Below are 16,743 nucleotides of genomic sequence, written 5' to 3'. Positions count from 1 at the left end.
TTTTGTTCTATGCTTGTGTAATTCATGTAGGAAGTTCTACTGTGAGATTTGTCAAGCCTGGTACAGCCCATATCCTGAAGGGAAAAGCATATGCTATTAGGCTTCTTTTTTCTCACTACCTTTGGAGTATATTTTATAGTTTAAGGAGGAAAATGTTGTTGGTATACTTTTCCTTTCCTGCGTCTAGTAGCTATATGCTGGTTCTCTTGATAATTTACCTACGTTTATAAAATATATTGGAGATTTTAGAATAGGTTTGCTTATATCAGTCTAGGTGAATAGAAACAGGGAAGCTCTATCACAATTTAGCGTGTGTCTCAGATGTTCTGTCAACAATCCAGAAGTATTGAAATAAGTCTATATATTTATGTCATCATCAAGACATCTCTGTTACACACAATTTCTTCAAATGTCTCTTTAGGACTTTTGCTGTGGTAAAAATGAGAAAATGACCTCATTTTCATATGAAAAAGCATGAAGAAAGAAACATTTTATGTTACCTCATATAATCAAGATTTATTCTGTATTAACATATCACCTCTTTAACAGTATTAACATATCACCTGTTACTCTTGTTACTCTTTTATTTTTTTACAGATGATACTTTGGGATTGGGATTTGAAGCAATGGTACAAGCCCTATTACCAGGTCAGTGTGTTATGAATTTAATTATTCTATTATGAATTTGTCTAAATACAGACTTCTCTGTAAACTGTTAGACTTATCTATGGATGTTTTTGTTACCGAAGTGGCCCTAGTACTTTCTAGCTCTACGTATCTATGTAGCAGTGACTAACTATTTAGCAGTCTGACCAAGCTGACAAGGATCTGATTTTGGTGAGACCAATATCAAACCCAGTTAATATGGGAGTGTGGGGGGCATTTTTGTTGTTTTTGTTTTGTTTAAACAGACATTAGCATAAGGTTAGGGAGTAATTTTCCAACTATGTCATCAAACTCAGGCCCACAAGGATCTCACTTTTTTTCCTGATGGCTTGTTTCTCCTTCTCTTTCTTGTGTCAGTACTGGCATCTAATTAGCTATTACTGCTCATCTTCAGGGAGCTGTGCCAAATAAAAACTAATGATAGTTTTTGATAATTTTTTTAGGATTTGTTTCATTAGATTTAGAAATAATAACAATAGTGAGGTTGTGGAAGTGGTACCTCTGTGAAGGTCTCTTAACATTTTGCCAACCAAATTTACTGTTGGTATTGGAATACTTAGTATTCCAAATTTAGTATTCCATATTAAATTTAATTATAAGAAAAAGTAATAAAAAAAATGAGGGAAGAAAAATTGACACAGGATCTTCATTTTAAAAAGAGAAAATCTGGTAGCTAGATTTGAATTCTGAAATATTTATCTTATTGCATGAGAAATATTTGCAAAAAAATTTTGAGATTTGTCTATATTTTTTCTGTAAAATAAAAATTCTTTCTTTATTTTTTAACTTGTAATCGGATAAGATGCTTATTTAAAACTTAAAATGAAGTGAAACTACTTGCCATGTTAATGGTTTGCAAAAATTCCATCTGTTTTAGAATGTTGGCAGTGGAAATGGAGTTGATCTATCAGGACTAAATGAGGCTCGGAGCATGCTAGCAGACCTCCTGACTGACCCATCCCTTCCACCGCATGTGATTTCTTCCCTTCGAAGCATTAATAGTTTGATTGGTGCATTCTCAGCCACATGCAGACCAAAGGCCAATCCATTCACACCATTTCCTGGTTTCTTCCCATGTCCTGAAGTAGAAGATCCTGCTGAAAAAGGAGACCGAAAGCTGTTCAAGGTCAAATGACTTTAATTGTCACTATATATATGTGTTGCCATTTAAAAAAAAATTAAAATAATCTGGAAAGAATGCTTCTGTATGTATAGCAGCTTCATTGCTGAGTACCTGCACTATGCTTAAAGTCTAAAGAAAGAAGATGTGAAAATTCTTTTTCTGAAATGCAGATATGTACCAAGATGAAAATTCAAATTATTGATGGGTAGACAGGTAAAAAGCACCTGTCTGCATTCTGAACACATTTTCTCAAAATAAACACAGGGTTAAAAAAAAAAAATGAAAAAAAAGAAAAAAGAAAAAGCAAATATTGTTAGAACACAATATATTCATAATATTTTCATCTTATATGGGATAAACAGGGCTGTTCTTAATTCTCTTGCATTCTTGCTCTAACAATTATTTGTTAGATATGTTGACTAACCAATTTTTTTTTCAAAGTAAATTAATTTTTTGTAAACATCAAATTAATCATCAAAAAGAAGCAAATCAGCTATGTAAAACATTCACTTCTTCCTACGGAGCACATTACATTGTGGGGCAAGTGTGTAAATCCATTTATTATATGACACGTTAAGGAACATGGTGGAAAAACCATGTTTTTCATACAAACTCAGCTGTGGTGCACCAGAGGTAATAACTCTACAGTCGCATGATGCTGACAACTTGAAGCTGGTTATTGCAGAGGCTGCTGCACTGCAGGTGCTTCTCTTTCCAGGCAGTGGGCAGCTTGCCCCAAACTGCTCAGCTGGTTGGCTTAGTATTTCAGGGTCAGATAAACTGCTTCATGAGCCAGATTCAGTGCAGGTATTGGGGACTTATTTCAATATTGTGCTAACACACGTGCCTGTTTCAGGGAGTGGACTTTTCTGCTGTTGGGGATTTTCAGCTGTGCTCCTTGTGTTGCAAGAGAGCACACAAGCTAGATTGATACGGTCCGCTGACATAGAAGTCTAAACCTGAGAGCACGTAGTGCTCAATGTTGCGTTATAACCAAAGGCTGGGCTCAAACAATTTGTCTGCTTTCCCTGGGCTAAATGCCCAGGGTGGACGAATTTTTGAGCAAACGCTTTACAATTACAACTGTTTCCTCTACTTTCCTGGAGATTGTCTTAAGACATTAGTCCATTCTATCTTTGTTAGACAATTTCAGATACACATTTTGCTTTTGTTTGCTTAAACTATTTCTGCCTAGCAAATCGCTCTTCAAGAGTGCATGGCTTAGTTGACTCCTGTTGCTCCCTGTCTGAAGATTTTGCTGTAACTGGTTTAGGTAGGTTAGCAGAATTGCTCCTCTGGTTCTCCTTGCAGTAGAGCTGGCTGGTTAAGGACTACTGCAGGTTTCTGTGGGATATGGTGGTTCTTTGTCCGGTTCCACCTTTCTGGCTGTGCCTGCTGCTTTTTGCAGCAAAACAAACAGGGTCAAGGTGCATCTCATATCAAAGACTCAAAGCAGTCTGATTTTTCAGGGTGAGAGACTAGTTGCGTGTGTCAACAGTTTCATTTTTTTGAAGTATATAGTAGTGAGTTAAATATGATCTTTGACCAACTGATGAAGCTTAAATTGCAAAGTCAGTATTTCTACAAACCTTCTGAAGTGCTAGTATCCAAGGGTCACCTGTCCTCATACATGACCCTGAAGACCTTACTCAATATTGCAAGTATCCCTTTGTATTTTTTGCTTTACATACTTTTTCCTGGCATTTTTTTTTTTTCTTTCCTTTGTGAGGTCTAGTTCCATGTATCTGAATTATGTGGAACATCCCCATCTCCTCACCCCTCATTGCATGCCCAAGTTTAGGGGCAAGTTCACATGTGGATTGTAGACTGAATGCAGTCAGATTGCTTAAATTTGATTAGAATGCAATGCATAGGTTTTCTGTGCAGTGGAGGCAGATATGCCAGAGCTAGCTTTGCGGTTTCAGTTCAATGATCTTATTTCTGTTACTTAGCTTCTCTTAGTTACTATTTAAACATAGCTATACATTTTTGAGTGTAGTTGTGTAAGGCAGAGCTAGGAAGTCCTGAGTTATTTCCATACCGGGACCATTGGAGTGCTGTCCTCCTGCAGCAGAGGGCTTTGTGTTCAAGTACAATGGTGATTCCACGTGTTTGAGCTTCAGCATGTCTAAACTAACAGAGCTTCGAGGCTGGGAATGGAGAGGTGCCTGGGAAGCCTCCTTGGTGCTATGATGCCAGTATGCAAACAGAGGGAGCCCTGATGGACTACAGCTGACCTTGTGTATTGTGCATTGCCCCTTCAATATGTTCCACTGCACATGCATTGTCCTTTCCATGTGGCCCACAATACAAGCATTACCAATTTTTAGTATCTGAGCTATTGCCATTTCAGGCTGTCCTGGATGCTGGAGACTGTATTGTGTAGCCTGAAACTGTAATGGGTAGAAAGGTGATCTATAATCCTATATCAATTGACCATCTCTAGATGACCTCCATTTTGAAATCCACATGGTCCAATAATTACTCTTTGAGTGCTTTTAAAAGTACAAGTACCTTTACATATTTTAATTTGGGAAAAGAAAACAAAATTATTTGCAATGAGCAAAACATTTTTAATTTTTTGATTTTGATTTTTTGATTTTCTTAATCAGTAAGAGTGAATATGAGATACCTTGCTTCCTGTTTCAGTATGAATGATTAACAATAAAGTGTCACATCCTATCTTCAGAAAGTATAAATAAAGTTTTTTTTGTTTAATTTCAATTACATAAATTTTAACCATAATAAATTATTCAATAGGGATTAAATAGCAGGAATAGCCTACCAACACCACAGCTGAGACGAGCTTCAGGAGTTTCTGGCATTCCACCTATAGAATCGCAATCTAGATGGGAACGGAGTAACAGCAAGAGATCTCATCAGGAATACAACACATCAAGGTAAGCACCTAACCAGGTTTTAAGGGTAGAATAATAAATGTTGCTCTTCAAAAATATTAATTATCTGTAATGCAGGCACTTGTCAGGAGAAGTATTTAATATAGATTGTACTATTTAAATATAAATTTAGTATTTATTCTTGTAGTTGAATTAAGTCTCCAAATTCTGATAGCATAAATTGGAAAACATTTCAAGTTAGTAATATACTATACTTTACTATGCTTTTGTAACTCTGGTCCCAACTAGAAATCAGGTCATTCTGAGGTTGAATGGTGTGTTCTGTTGTACTGAGTGGGATGGCATATCAGTTTTAGTAGGAAATGAAAGCTAAGTCCAATAAAAATTTCTTTTGCAATTGTGTAAACTCTAAATCATTACCGACTTTATCTTCCTTTTTATTTAAAATAGGTATCACTTTCCAACTTCCACATATCCAAAAACTGTTTTTTCTAATTAAAAGGATTATATAACCTTCTTGTATTTGGTAGCCACTGCTGTGTGTCTTACAACATTTATTATTCATACAGTTATCAAGCAAGCATTAAAGCATACTAAGAAAGTATACCTTTCTCTTCTTGTCAGTCAGTATGACACACAAAAAATAAGCTTTTATTTCTAAAATTAACTTCTTGTTTTGAATTAGGAATAAAATTAATATACATTTTTTTTTTGTTTAATATTGCATATCAGAGTGAAATGTCTTGCATAATTTAAATGTGTGGTTTTGCTTGATATCTTGTGAGAAAAGTGCAACAGAAATTTGAAATTGTGATGCAGCTTAAATTAATTAAAAAAAACGCTTTTTGCATATCTCTACCTTTTAAGATTAATGGTTTATAGAGAGACTGTAAGGTAAGTAAATAGATGTTTTTTAGAAAGAATGTGAGGTATATTTGATGATTACTGGTAGTGGATGAACATTTCTATACACATGTGCAGTGATATATTAATCAAGATAATATTTCACTTTACAGTGAGCCGTTTAAACAATTTGGCAATTGTCAGTAGCTTTTACTTCTTCCTTGAAAAAAAATATGTGCTTCATGTTTTTATGAACTAAAACTTTGGTTTATGTATAAATTATGCTTGAAGATATATTTGAATAATACTTGAAAATTGTCACAGATAACTTCCCATTCCTGTCACTGTCAGGTTGACAGCAAGATATATTTATATTATTTATGTTTTTAATACATTTGATATATATGTGTGTATATATATATATATATATATATTTAGTCTGGATGAATTTAACATTAATGGAAGTTTAACTAATTACTGTACCTTTTCTACTGCTCATCCATGGGCATTAATTCCATTATTTTTTTTAATCAAATCAGGTGCAATATGAAAGCACATCACAAATGCTCACTGCTGTATGCTCACTATGGCAGTAGATGAAGTTTATAATTTCTTGATAATTTGGTTATCAGTGTTTGAAAAAATCTACTCAGTTAAATAGACTGGAAATAGAGAGGCAGTCCTGTGTTCCTAGATCATGACCCCGTCTCTTTGTCCCATTGGCTCTGGCTCTTTAAGTTAGCCCCTTAAATTGTCAGCAAAATAACTTGGCAAAAGAACAGGCATATCTTTTCCAGCTTTGGGGAGGTGAGTCACCCCTACAAGGGTTCCTGTTAGGACTGTTAGAAAAGAAGCAAAGATGCGCAGGCTAATAGTAGAAAGGGAGAGTGAACCAGGAAGCTGTTTACTATGAGGAAAGCTTATCAACAATCAAAAGATTTTTACATACAGTGACTACTTTTGCCTGAATTCTAACTGAGATGAGAAAGACATGACATTAAACAGTGGTACGTGACAGTACACAGAGCTTTGCATGCAGGCTCTTGATTTGGTTTGTCATTCAAACACTAGTTTGAGGTGAATGGGCCTTGATTAATATATAGTTTTCATATACTAAATACTAATGCAACATTTTTATATGCTTTAGATGCATGTAAATCATGAAAGCTGAACAGCATTCAAACAGCAAAAAATTCACTCTGCCCTAATTGTCGACCTGAACATTTTAAAAAAAATTGTCTAACAAGTCAGCATCAGACTTCAAGATAATAAATCTGTCCTTATTTTTTAACTCATTTTTTGCTATATACTTAAAAAATCTGGTATTTTTTTAATGTTTGACTTTTCTTTGAAATCTGATTTAAAAAAAAAAAAGAGACTAAAGCTGTTTGAGTAGATATTGTTTTCCCACACTGAAATGAAATAACTATTTTTAGAAGTATTCTTATTTTAGATTACATGTATACAGTTGCTTTTAATTGCATATCATGTTTTTATTATCTAACAAATATATAACGGGAATTTTGGAGTGCAATTTCATGCCTACGACAGCAGATGGCATAATTTAACAGTCGAGTTTGACAATGTATCTACTGAAGTAAAATATGACAGTCAAAAACAACTTTATTTTTAAGATAATTTATGATTAATTAAAAATGTGGAGCTGTTTTGAAAAGCAGGCTGTAGCTTCATAAGGCTGTCATGATATTTTCAATGTACCTAATCAGAGAATGTTTTGGGTTGGAAAGGACCTTAAAGGCCATCCAGTTCCAACCCCCTGCCATGGGCAGGGACACCTCCCACCAGACCAGGTTGCCCAAAGCACCTTTCCACCTGGCCTTGAACACTTCCAGGGGAGGGACATCCACATCTTCTCTGAACAATATTTTAAATGCTTTCAGAGCTATTAGAAAAAAGCCTGCTTTGTTAAAACATACACTAGAGTATCTAATATTATCCCAAAAGAATAAAAATATGTGTTATTGTGTAATATTTAGCAGGGGTATATTAAGCAGTCATTCAAGACAGAATAATTCAGCAAATTCCAGTTACTTCATAATCTTGAAAATCTGTCTTTTCATAGCATTTCTTAAAAAGTGAATGGTCATGAAAGAATTGAACGGTGTTCTGTGGAAAGGTCTAGCTGACGAATGTGATTGTTCAGAAGAATATTGGACCCCTTCTAGACAATATTCAAGAAAAGTAAATAAAATTTTAGACAATAAATTCTATGACAAGTATTCTGGTTATATGTATTATTTTAGGACCACGTAATATTTGCTGTGGCTTTTATCTAGTAACTAGATGATGATGATGATGATTATTCTATATAATCAACATATTGTCTAGCTGATCTTGCCTTTTATTTCTGTCTAGTACTCTCTTTTTCTTGAATGGTAGTGGAACTTAGTCTAGCTGTTTTACAAGCATTTTATTTGATAAAATAAAATTTATTGATGGAATACAAAGGTAGGGTAGAATAAATTTTTTTGGTTTTGTTTTTCAGCCAAGGAACTCATTCAAATGGATCGTTTGGTGCAACCCTGCTGACAATACCAAAACAAAGGTCATCTTCAATAACATTGGCTCATCATTTAAGTTCCAGACGAACAAGTAAGATTGTGTGATTTGTATAGCCTAGTGGCAGGATGTCAAGGCAGTACATCGTGTGTTACAATTGTTTATATTTATTTATTTAATGCAAATGTAGTACCTGTATAATACCAACATGTTCTATATACATTATACACACACACACACACACTTAGTATCTAGACGTTTTTAATCTGCTTCTAAGAAATTCAAAGTTACAGTTAACATAACTTTGTAAAAAGCTCACTAGTCACCTAATGCAATGTATCTGCAAGTTGTTATATTCAGCATGGTTGGTAATTGTTGAAAATTGCTAAGTTCACAGACCTTAATAAGGACCTTTTTTTTTTTTTTTTTTTTTTTTTTTTTTTTTTTTTAGTAGTGCTGCATTTTGTAATGGAACAATGTTATTTATGCACTGTAGGCTTCAAAAAATATATATATTTTACATATAACAAAATGCAGTTACTTACTTCTCTTGAGGTATGTGAGTCAATTCAGTGCAGCCTGTGATACTGTTTGAAGCGTATAATGTATGGATTCCTTTTTTAAGGGCAGTTAATGCCTACTGTATGTTCTCTTAGTAATTTGTTGTCATGCACTACCAATCACAAAAAATATGATGGAGTTTTTGCTTCATAGCTTGCAGGACAAATTCATCAATGGAATATCCAAAGAATACTTCATGATTTTGCTCTTTGAGCCATTGACAAAGAGCACTTTATTGTTTTTGATGAAAGTATGTTTACAATGGTTATAACTTACCTTTTGCACTCATAGACCTATATTTTTTGTATTTTTGCATAGGAAAGAACTGATATTTGGCTTAACACCAAAAGTTGTTGTAAATTCATGTCAGGCACATAGTAGTCAAAGTGCAGTTTTACCAGTTTTCTTTCCTAGATTACCTGAAGTAAAACCTAGCTTAGTGTTTGAACAGGAATGGTGAATTTCATGGAAGATTAAGGTGCTTTTTTATTTTGTTTTGTTTGTAAACATCTACTTACAATGAACTTCAGTTGTTTTTGTTAATTTGTTTTTAATGACTTAATAGTCAGATTTGGACAGATTACCATACCGCTAACAAAATGACACATCACTGTCAAAATGGCCAGTATCTGCCAGCTTTAATCCCTTGCTTCAAAAATATGATTACTTTTTTTTTTTTCTTTTGTTTTTAAAAATGTCATTAAGTCTATTTTTCCTTCATTACAAAACAATGAGGTAAAAGAGTTTGCACTAGGTCATTTATCGATACTGAGGTTTTTTTGGTCATTTGTTCTGGAAAAAATGTGATCCTGAATCAGAAAGGAATAGAGAAAATTTCAGCAACCAATTAAAGTTTTCCAAAGCTAAAAACAAAACAAAACCTTCAAAAGCTAGATGTTATGCATTACATAGTCTGCTCCTTCAGATATATTGCCTAGACTGTTGTATATTTGTAGATCTCAAAATCAGGAATAAATCTTGCTGATCTATATGTTATTAACAATGCGAACTGTACACCGCATTTTGAAAACTTTCACATTCTTTACAATTCATAAAAATTATTGTTGTTTATTTTCAGTCTTTCTAAAGAATAAGACTATTATTATAGTCTGAACCCAATGTTATATTTGTTTTGGAAGGTGCTTCTTCTGGCCTGAGTCCTGTGGGTTCACCTAATCATGGATCTGTCTCCAGTGGGACCCTCAGCAGCTGGTCACCTGTAGAATTTCCTGATACCGCTGATTTTCTTACAAAACCAAGCATTAATATTTATAAGCCTCCAGTGTACACATTTAATTCTTCAGATTTTCAGCAGCAAGTTAAAACACCTATAGGTCATGTGTGTAGCAGGTACTGTAATCTGTTACATTTTTAGTAACTTCATGTGTATTGAACATACTATTTTCATTGAAAACAATAACAGGGCCTATTATTTGTTAATATTGAGGAAAAAATAAAAGAACATCATCTCATAATAATTTGTATGTATATTATCCAGGGAACTAAATGATGCTGTATCATTGAGTTGTGTACTAATGAAGTGAAACACTTCATCCTTGGTAGGAAATGCAGTAGTTATTGTAGAGCAATAATAATTTACATATTTTAGAGAAGGATGACTTCCGACCTGGGAATTTAATTCTTTGTCTGAACACTTCCTAAAGAATTATCTCTATGTTGTTAATTCATGGAAGAGAGTCCAGGGGAGGTGATGGCTGATTATTTTCTAAGTACAGGCTAAATCTGTATGTACTTAATTTAGAAGAAAATACTAAGGTCACTTGGTGGAGGAACCTTGAAAAGCATATCTTTTTAAGAAAAGTAATTTGCAGATTTTTTTCAATACAACACAGCAATAGCAAAAGAAGAAAATTACTGAATGTTTTAAATATTTTTCATGTATTCTGTAAGCTGTGGATGTCACATACTCAAGGCTGTTCCAACACCAGAACAAGAATTTGCAGAATATAAAGACAAAAAATCAGGTGGGATTTCAAAATAGACAAATATTTGTGTTTTCTTAAAAGCCAGTTAAATTAATATTTTTATATTTCTACATGAAATTTCACTATACTTTAAATAATTTATATGCATATTTTATTTCAACTTGCCACTTGGGATAATTGGGATAATCTACAATATTAAACTGCTTCAGAATAAGCATTATATAATAGGCTTCCAGTCATAGCTTTATAGACCCCTACTCAGTATGTCAAAAATTTCTGTACTATCTCAACTAAACTAAGCACTGCACCAATTTGTACAAGTAAAAAGTCATGCTTCTACTTTTTCTAAATCTTCAAATACATTTTGTCTAATAGATTTTATCCCTTGACACTTTGTTGTTAAATTCTTAAATAAGTGGTTTAGAAACAAGCCATTATTTATCTTTCTGTGAAGAAATCCGTAAAAGTAAAAGAATTATTAGTCATTAATATTTTACAAATAAATGATTGATATAGTATTTATCTATTTATTTTCTTTAAGGTGAAGCTGGAAGCACTAGTGTTCCAAAAGAATCTTTCTACCATACAGAGAAGACAAAAGATGAAAAGAAGGAAACAATCATTCAAACACAAAATAGTCCACTTGTAAGCACAAAATTGCAAAAGAACTTGCAGTAACTTCTATCAATAAAATATCATTTGTAACGTGTAGTAAAGAGGTTTTATTATTGCTAATATCTGTAGTGACTGAAGGGAAATGGTGCATCACTGGAATTCAAATTTACAGTTAATAATAGGGTATTTCTGCCTCACAAGAATTTCAGTAGCAAATAACAAGATGATGACTTGCACTAATTACTGTTGACCAAAATTAATTTGTGTGGATTTAATGTAGGTAGTATGTTCAAATACTAATTGACTTGTATTTTCTCTTTGAAGTTTATGAGCGATACATCAATTTCAGTGAAACTATAAAGACACTGTTCACACAATGCCGCATATTGGTAGTGCAAGAAGACAAGTTGTTGAATACACCTTTCTACCATTTTGGGTCTATACATCAATTTTTCAAATCTGGTTCAGATAAGGAATTGTCAAAGCTCAGTAAATGTTAGCTTATGCATGTTTTTGCTTTGTTTTATTAACTCAACTTGATTTAATAATAATAATAATGGTACCATCTCAGAAAGCTTCCCCCAAATACGAAAAGCCAAGCAATTAACTGTGCTATTTGTGCTGTTGATTTACAATTTTTCTCATAGCCACAGTTACGGCACCATTCAATAAGTTCAATAAGGTTTTATCATTTTGATGTTTTCTTGTCAATATAGCTGACAAATTAGTTTTCATTCTTATTTTAGAGATGATTAAGTGTCTTACTTTCATACAGGTAGAGCAGAATCCTGCATTAGAAACAATGTTAATAGAACATGACTCACTAATGGAGAAAATGAACAATTGGAACTTCCAAATTTTTGACCTTGTACAAGAAATGGGAGACCAGTCTGGAAGGATCCTTAGCCAGGTTTGTTGTATTTTATTATATGAGGGAGAGGGAGGGCGTATAAAACTGTCAAGCTTTTATATTTTATTTAAACTATTGTAAAGTTTTGCAGTCAACATAAATTTGAACACTAACTTGAAAAGTGGAAATACCATTTTTCACGTACTCCGTCTCATAGTAAATCATAAGTGATTTATTTATTTACAACTTGCTCCAATTCTTCTGAATTTTATTTTCAATGTAAAATAGGTTAGATTCATGCTTACTGGAATGGGTTTTGTAGTAATGTGCCATTTCCTACTTAAAAAAAATTAAAAAATGTCTCCTGCTTTCAGAATTGCTACCTTGTTTGTCAACCATTTCTTTTTTCTTTATTTCAGTAAAATAATTCTGCCAGAGCTACACCTGTGGGGGAAGAGAAGTGATCTTTTAGGCAGTCTTTTGCCTCTTGATCCTACAAACAATGGGATTTTTTTTCCATGCTGCTTTCTGCATGTAGTATCCCTTTTATCTCTTTCTGACTTACTACTAAGCTCTTTTGTGCAGTTTTATGTTGTGCTGAAGCCAATCTAATGGCAGGTGCAAAATAATGATCCTGTTTGGTCTTTCCCAGCCTCTCCTATTCATTAATGTCATCTGTAAACTTCTGTTTCTTTCTTTATTCTGGATTTAGAAATCATGGGGCTATAGTATGAGGTGGATTTGGTTCTAATACAAAGATGAAAAGTTTTTTTTTTTTCTTGCTAGTATTTTATTTTTTTACGTTCAGGTAGAATGTATGTTTCTTTTGGTTCAAGGGTAGTGTTATGAACAAGTAGCTGGAAGGAAGGAAAATGATTTAAAGGACTCATGTGCAGGTGGAAAAATAGGTCTGCATCTATACTGAAGGCATGGAAAAAGCAATGAGGAAAACTTCATTTTTGTCATTAGGCACTGTCTTTTCTTTTATTATCCACAAATATTCTGGCTATTGTTTTAAGTCTTCAGTTGTTTTTTTTTTTTTTTTTTAAGCAAATGTTGACAGGTTTTTTGTCACCTCAGTTATTGACTGCTGTTAATGTGCAGTCGAGAACACCACAATCCATTTTTGAGTGGTATTTTTACAGTTGTATACTGGTACTTTGGGATCTGTATTAGCTTGCGTTTCATTTGTGTGCAGTCTGGTATTCAAACCTGTAAGTACTTAAGTGTGCAGGTTTCTACTTAACTCTATCACATGTTCTGGAATAGTTCTGTATACATGTGTATCACCTGTCTTCTTCCTCCTCCTCTTCCCCCACTCCTTTTGTTAGTTGTTCTGTAAACATCCAATATATACTTTGGTTAAAAGCCAAATAAAAACTGCATTTTACCATTATCAGTTGGAAGGTTCTCAGATTGAGTATGTGTAAGGGGGCTGGTTGGGACAGCTGGAAGGAGGGATGTCCCTTCATTTTGCTCTCATGTTTCTTTGAACACCTCCCACACTTCAGAGATTTTCACGTTCTCTCAAGTGTCTGGGAAGGAGGTGGCAAAAGAGGTGTAGTGTCTTGTTTTAAAAAGCTTTCACAATATTTGTGGCCTTAACTGGTTTTCGGTCTTTATAGTCACTCTGTTCTACTTGTACAGCTTAATGTATTTGCACAGTATTTGTCTGTACGTGTCATGTACATGTTAAAAAATATTTTGAAATATTTTTTGGTTTATCAGATATATTGTTTTAAAAATACCCGAGATATTTCACAGGGGTTAGAAAGAATAGAATTTAAGTTCTCTAAAAATAAATACAGGTGTGGGGTGACTCTCTACCTTTTCCCCTGTCCTCCCTATTAATGGATCTGCTACGATAGTTAGGTAATCTGAATTTTAGAGTAATAAGTAAGAATATAGATTTCTTCTTTTTTAGGTTACTAATGGAACGTATCATGGATAATTTTAGAGAATGTTATTAAAATAATCAGTTGGAAATATAATTTATCAGTAGAGAAAAAAGGTTTTATTATCCTGTATTTGAGAGGAATATAAAAGTGCATATTTTTGGTGTTAAAATGATTAAACATGCAACTGTATGACATTAGCTTTCAGGTAAATTTTAATGGCATATCAGTAATTTCCAGCTCTATCGGCAAGCAAAATTTTAAAAACAAGAACATTTTTTAAGTTGCAAAAACAGAATATGCTTAGGAATCTTTCAGACTAAAATTCATTTTAATGTATGTTTAGGTAACTTATACTCTGTTTCAAGACACTGGTTTGTTTGAGATTTTCAAAATCCCAATTCAAGAATTCATGAATTACTTCTGTGCGCTGGAAAATGGCTACAGAGATATTCCCTGTGAGTAATATATAATTGCGTGTGTTTTTTCTTATATGTTAGTGTATCTCTTTGAGTTCTGTATTAATATTTAATATTGAGGAATAGGTATGTTTTAATTATTATATTTCTCAGAATTTAGAACTTATTTAATTTACTGCACAAAAAAAAAAAAAAAAAAAAAAAAAACAAACGAAATGGAAATTGTTAATGTATAGGCTGAATATAATCTTAAATTATTTGAATGAGTAACCGAATCCAACATACTTAAATCAATAGAACATATGTTGATTTAGTAGAAAATTGGATTAGTCCTGTAGTAGAGCTATGAGAAAATAAAGAACTTGGACAGCAATCATTCATCTCTCTGTTTAGTGTTGCCAAATTTAAAAATAAAATAAAATCATGTCACAAGTGTTTGTGCCAACCCAGATGTCCCTAGGTGTCAGAATGGTATTTATCAATGCTAGTAGCTCACCGTCACTGATTTAAAAGGTCACTTAATCCTTTCCTGACTCTCAGGTCAGATGAAGTATGCGTAGAGAATGAACAATTTTTACCTCGCTTATTTCTTAAAAACACTGTGATATAGTGTCTACTACCAGTTCAATTGTTTTTTTTTTTTTTGTTTGTTTGTTTTTTTTTCTTTAAATTTAATTGAAATTTTCCTTATATTTGGTCCATTAGATATTTTTTTGTGGTTCCTTTGTGATAGATAGATGGAACTGTTGTTTAATCACATTCAATGCATTTTCTTGTACTTTGAAGGCCTGCTGGGTTACTTTAAAGTCCCTTATTACACACAAAATTGGTTCTAATTTTACTTTGTAAATCCTTGATCCCTATTCCTACTGTATTCCACGTCTTCTCTGGCTTTACAAAATCCAAGAGTGGCAGAACAAATAATTTCAGGTTTTCACATAACACATCTTTTAATAGTGTGTTTAGTTTTATAGTCAGTCTGTGATCCACTGTAGATCTCTAATTCTTTTTGTGGCATACAACTAACATTCTATGAGATCCCATTAGAAATATAATTTTAATGGAAAACAAATGGATTACATAACAAAAATAGTTCTTTAGATATTAAATAGCAAAGCTCAATTCTACCTTGGGGTTTTAACCAATTTGGAACTAGCTGATCAGTCCTTGTACTGATTTTTCTGTACTGATTTGCCCCTGGTATTTCTGCAGAAATACAACACTCAAAAACAGTTAATTTCATGTTTTAATAAAAGAAAGTAGAGGTTTGGTTTTTATATGAATAATGTCACAAGAAGTACAGTGTCAACAAGTCCACTCAACTGAGTTAGTTCCATTCTTTCTATCTGTCCTTAATTTCATTTTTCTGCTCGTTTCTCCAAGTTATTAATGTAAGTTAAACGTAAATAATTGTTTTGATGTTTTGTGTATTACTACATTTTTATTTTTATTTATTTATTTATTTATTTTTATAAGATACACAGTGTATCTTATGCGATGTATGAATATACATAAGTGTTAGTGTTTTTTTTTTGTCTGGAAACACTGGTTACAGTAAGTTTACAACACAGGTAGGGAAAAGGAAAGAATAAGAAAATGTCATTGAATAAAGCTTCATGAGAATTAAAAGTCAAATATAATGTATCATGTCTGTGTGAAATTTGAAAAATATTACAAATAGTTTTGTTTCTATTTTCTTTTTCTTTATTTTCAAGATATATATATATATATATATATGTATTTTTTTTTATGTGGATTTTTAAAATTAACTTGCACACCAAAGCCTGAGTAAAGGGTGTAAAGTAGCTCACTTGCTTATTTGTGTTTTTGTTTGTTTGTTTGTTTGTTTTTATAATTTTCAGATCACAATCGTATACATGCCACGGATGTTCTTCATGCAGTATGGTATCTGACAACACGGCCCATTCCTGGATTTCAGCAAATTCATAATGAGCATATAATGGAGAGTGATATGGGTATGTATCCACATAGTTTACTTCTATTCATTTGCTGTAATAATATTTTAATGAAACTACAATAAATTAAACAAAACTGCAGCTCTAGGCAGCATGCTGTAGTGGTTGGCAACTCTGCCAGAGCAGGGAGGTTGAGACAAGATGATCTTTAAGGTCCATTCCAATCCAGGCCATTCTGTGATTCTCAGGGGAAAAAAAAAATTCTTGTAACTCAAATATTATTGCTTATATTTTAATATTAGGCAGTAGATATCTGACAATATTAGTATATACCATTCAAATATTAGTATAAACAATTCAGAAGTATCATGCAGTTGATTTTAGAACAGTTATTAGATGAGCTGACTTGTTAGCCAAGAATACCGTTTCACTTAAGCTTTTTATGCTGAATGAAACCTCTGCATACTGCTACAGTCAATACATGTTTAGCACTTGGAATATATTAGACTAATTTTTTTTTCCCACATATGA

At 33.0% G+C, this 16,743-nt stretch overlaps 1 protein-coding gene across 1 annotated transcript in view; it reads left to right on the top strand.

Moving 5' to 3' along the window:
- The window catches only part of PDE3B (phosphodiesterase 3B), an 86,135-nt gene that overhangs the window by 63,275 nt on the left and 6,117 nt on the right, over positions 1-16,743 (top strand). Inside the window, exons 2-11 of the mRNA XM_032188564.1 lie at positions 598-648; positions 1,544-1,792; positions 4,550-4,689; positions 7,997-8,103; positions 9,711-9,921; positions 10,483-10,556; positions 11,059-11,162; positions 11,908-12,042; positions 14,224-14,335; positions 16,159-16,272. Of these exons, the coding sequence (XP_032044455.1) occupies positions 598-648; positions 1,544-1,792; positions 4,550-4,689; positions 7,997-8,103; positions 9,711-9,921; positions 10,483-10,556; positions 11,059-11,162; positions 11,908-12,042; positions 14,224-14,335; positions 16,159-16,272 (1,297 nt within the window). The remainder of the gene's footprint in view (positions 1-597; positions 649-1,543; positions 1,793-4,549; positions 4,690-7,996; positions 8,104-9,710; positions 9,922-10,482; positions 10,557-11,058; positions 11,163-11,907; positions 12,043-14,223; positions 14,336-16,158; positions 16,273-16,743) is intronic.

The sequence above is a fragment of the Aythya fuligula genome, chromosome 5 (assembly GCF_009819795.1).
Source record: "Aythya fuligula isolate bAytFul2 chromosome 5, bAytFul2.pri, whole genome shotgun sequence".
Taxonomy (NCBI): Eukaryota; Metazoa; Chordata; class Aves; order Anseriformes; family Anatidae; genus Aythya; species Aythya fuligula.
The sequence above is the reverse complement of the archived record's forward strand: the minus strand, read 5'-3'. Positions and strand labels throughout refer to the sequence as shown.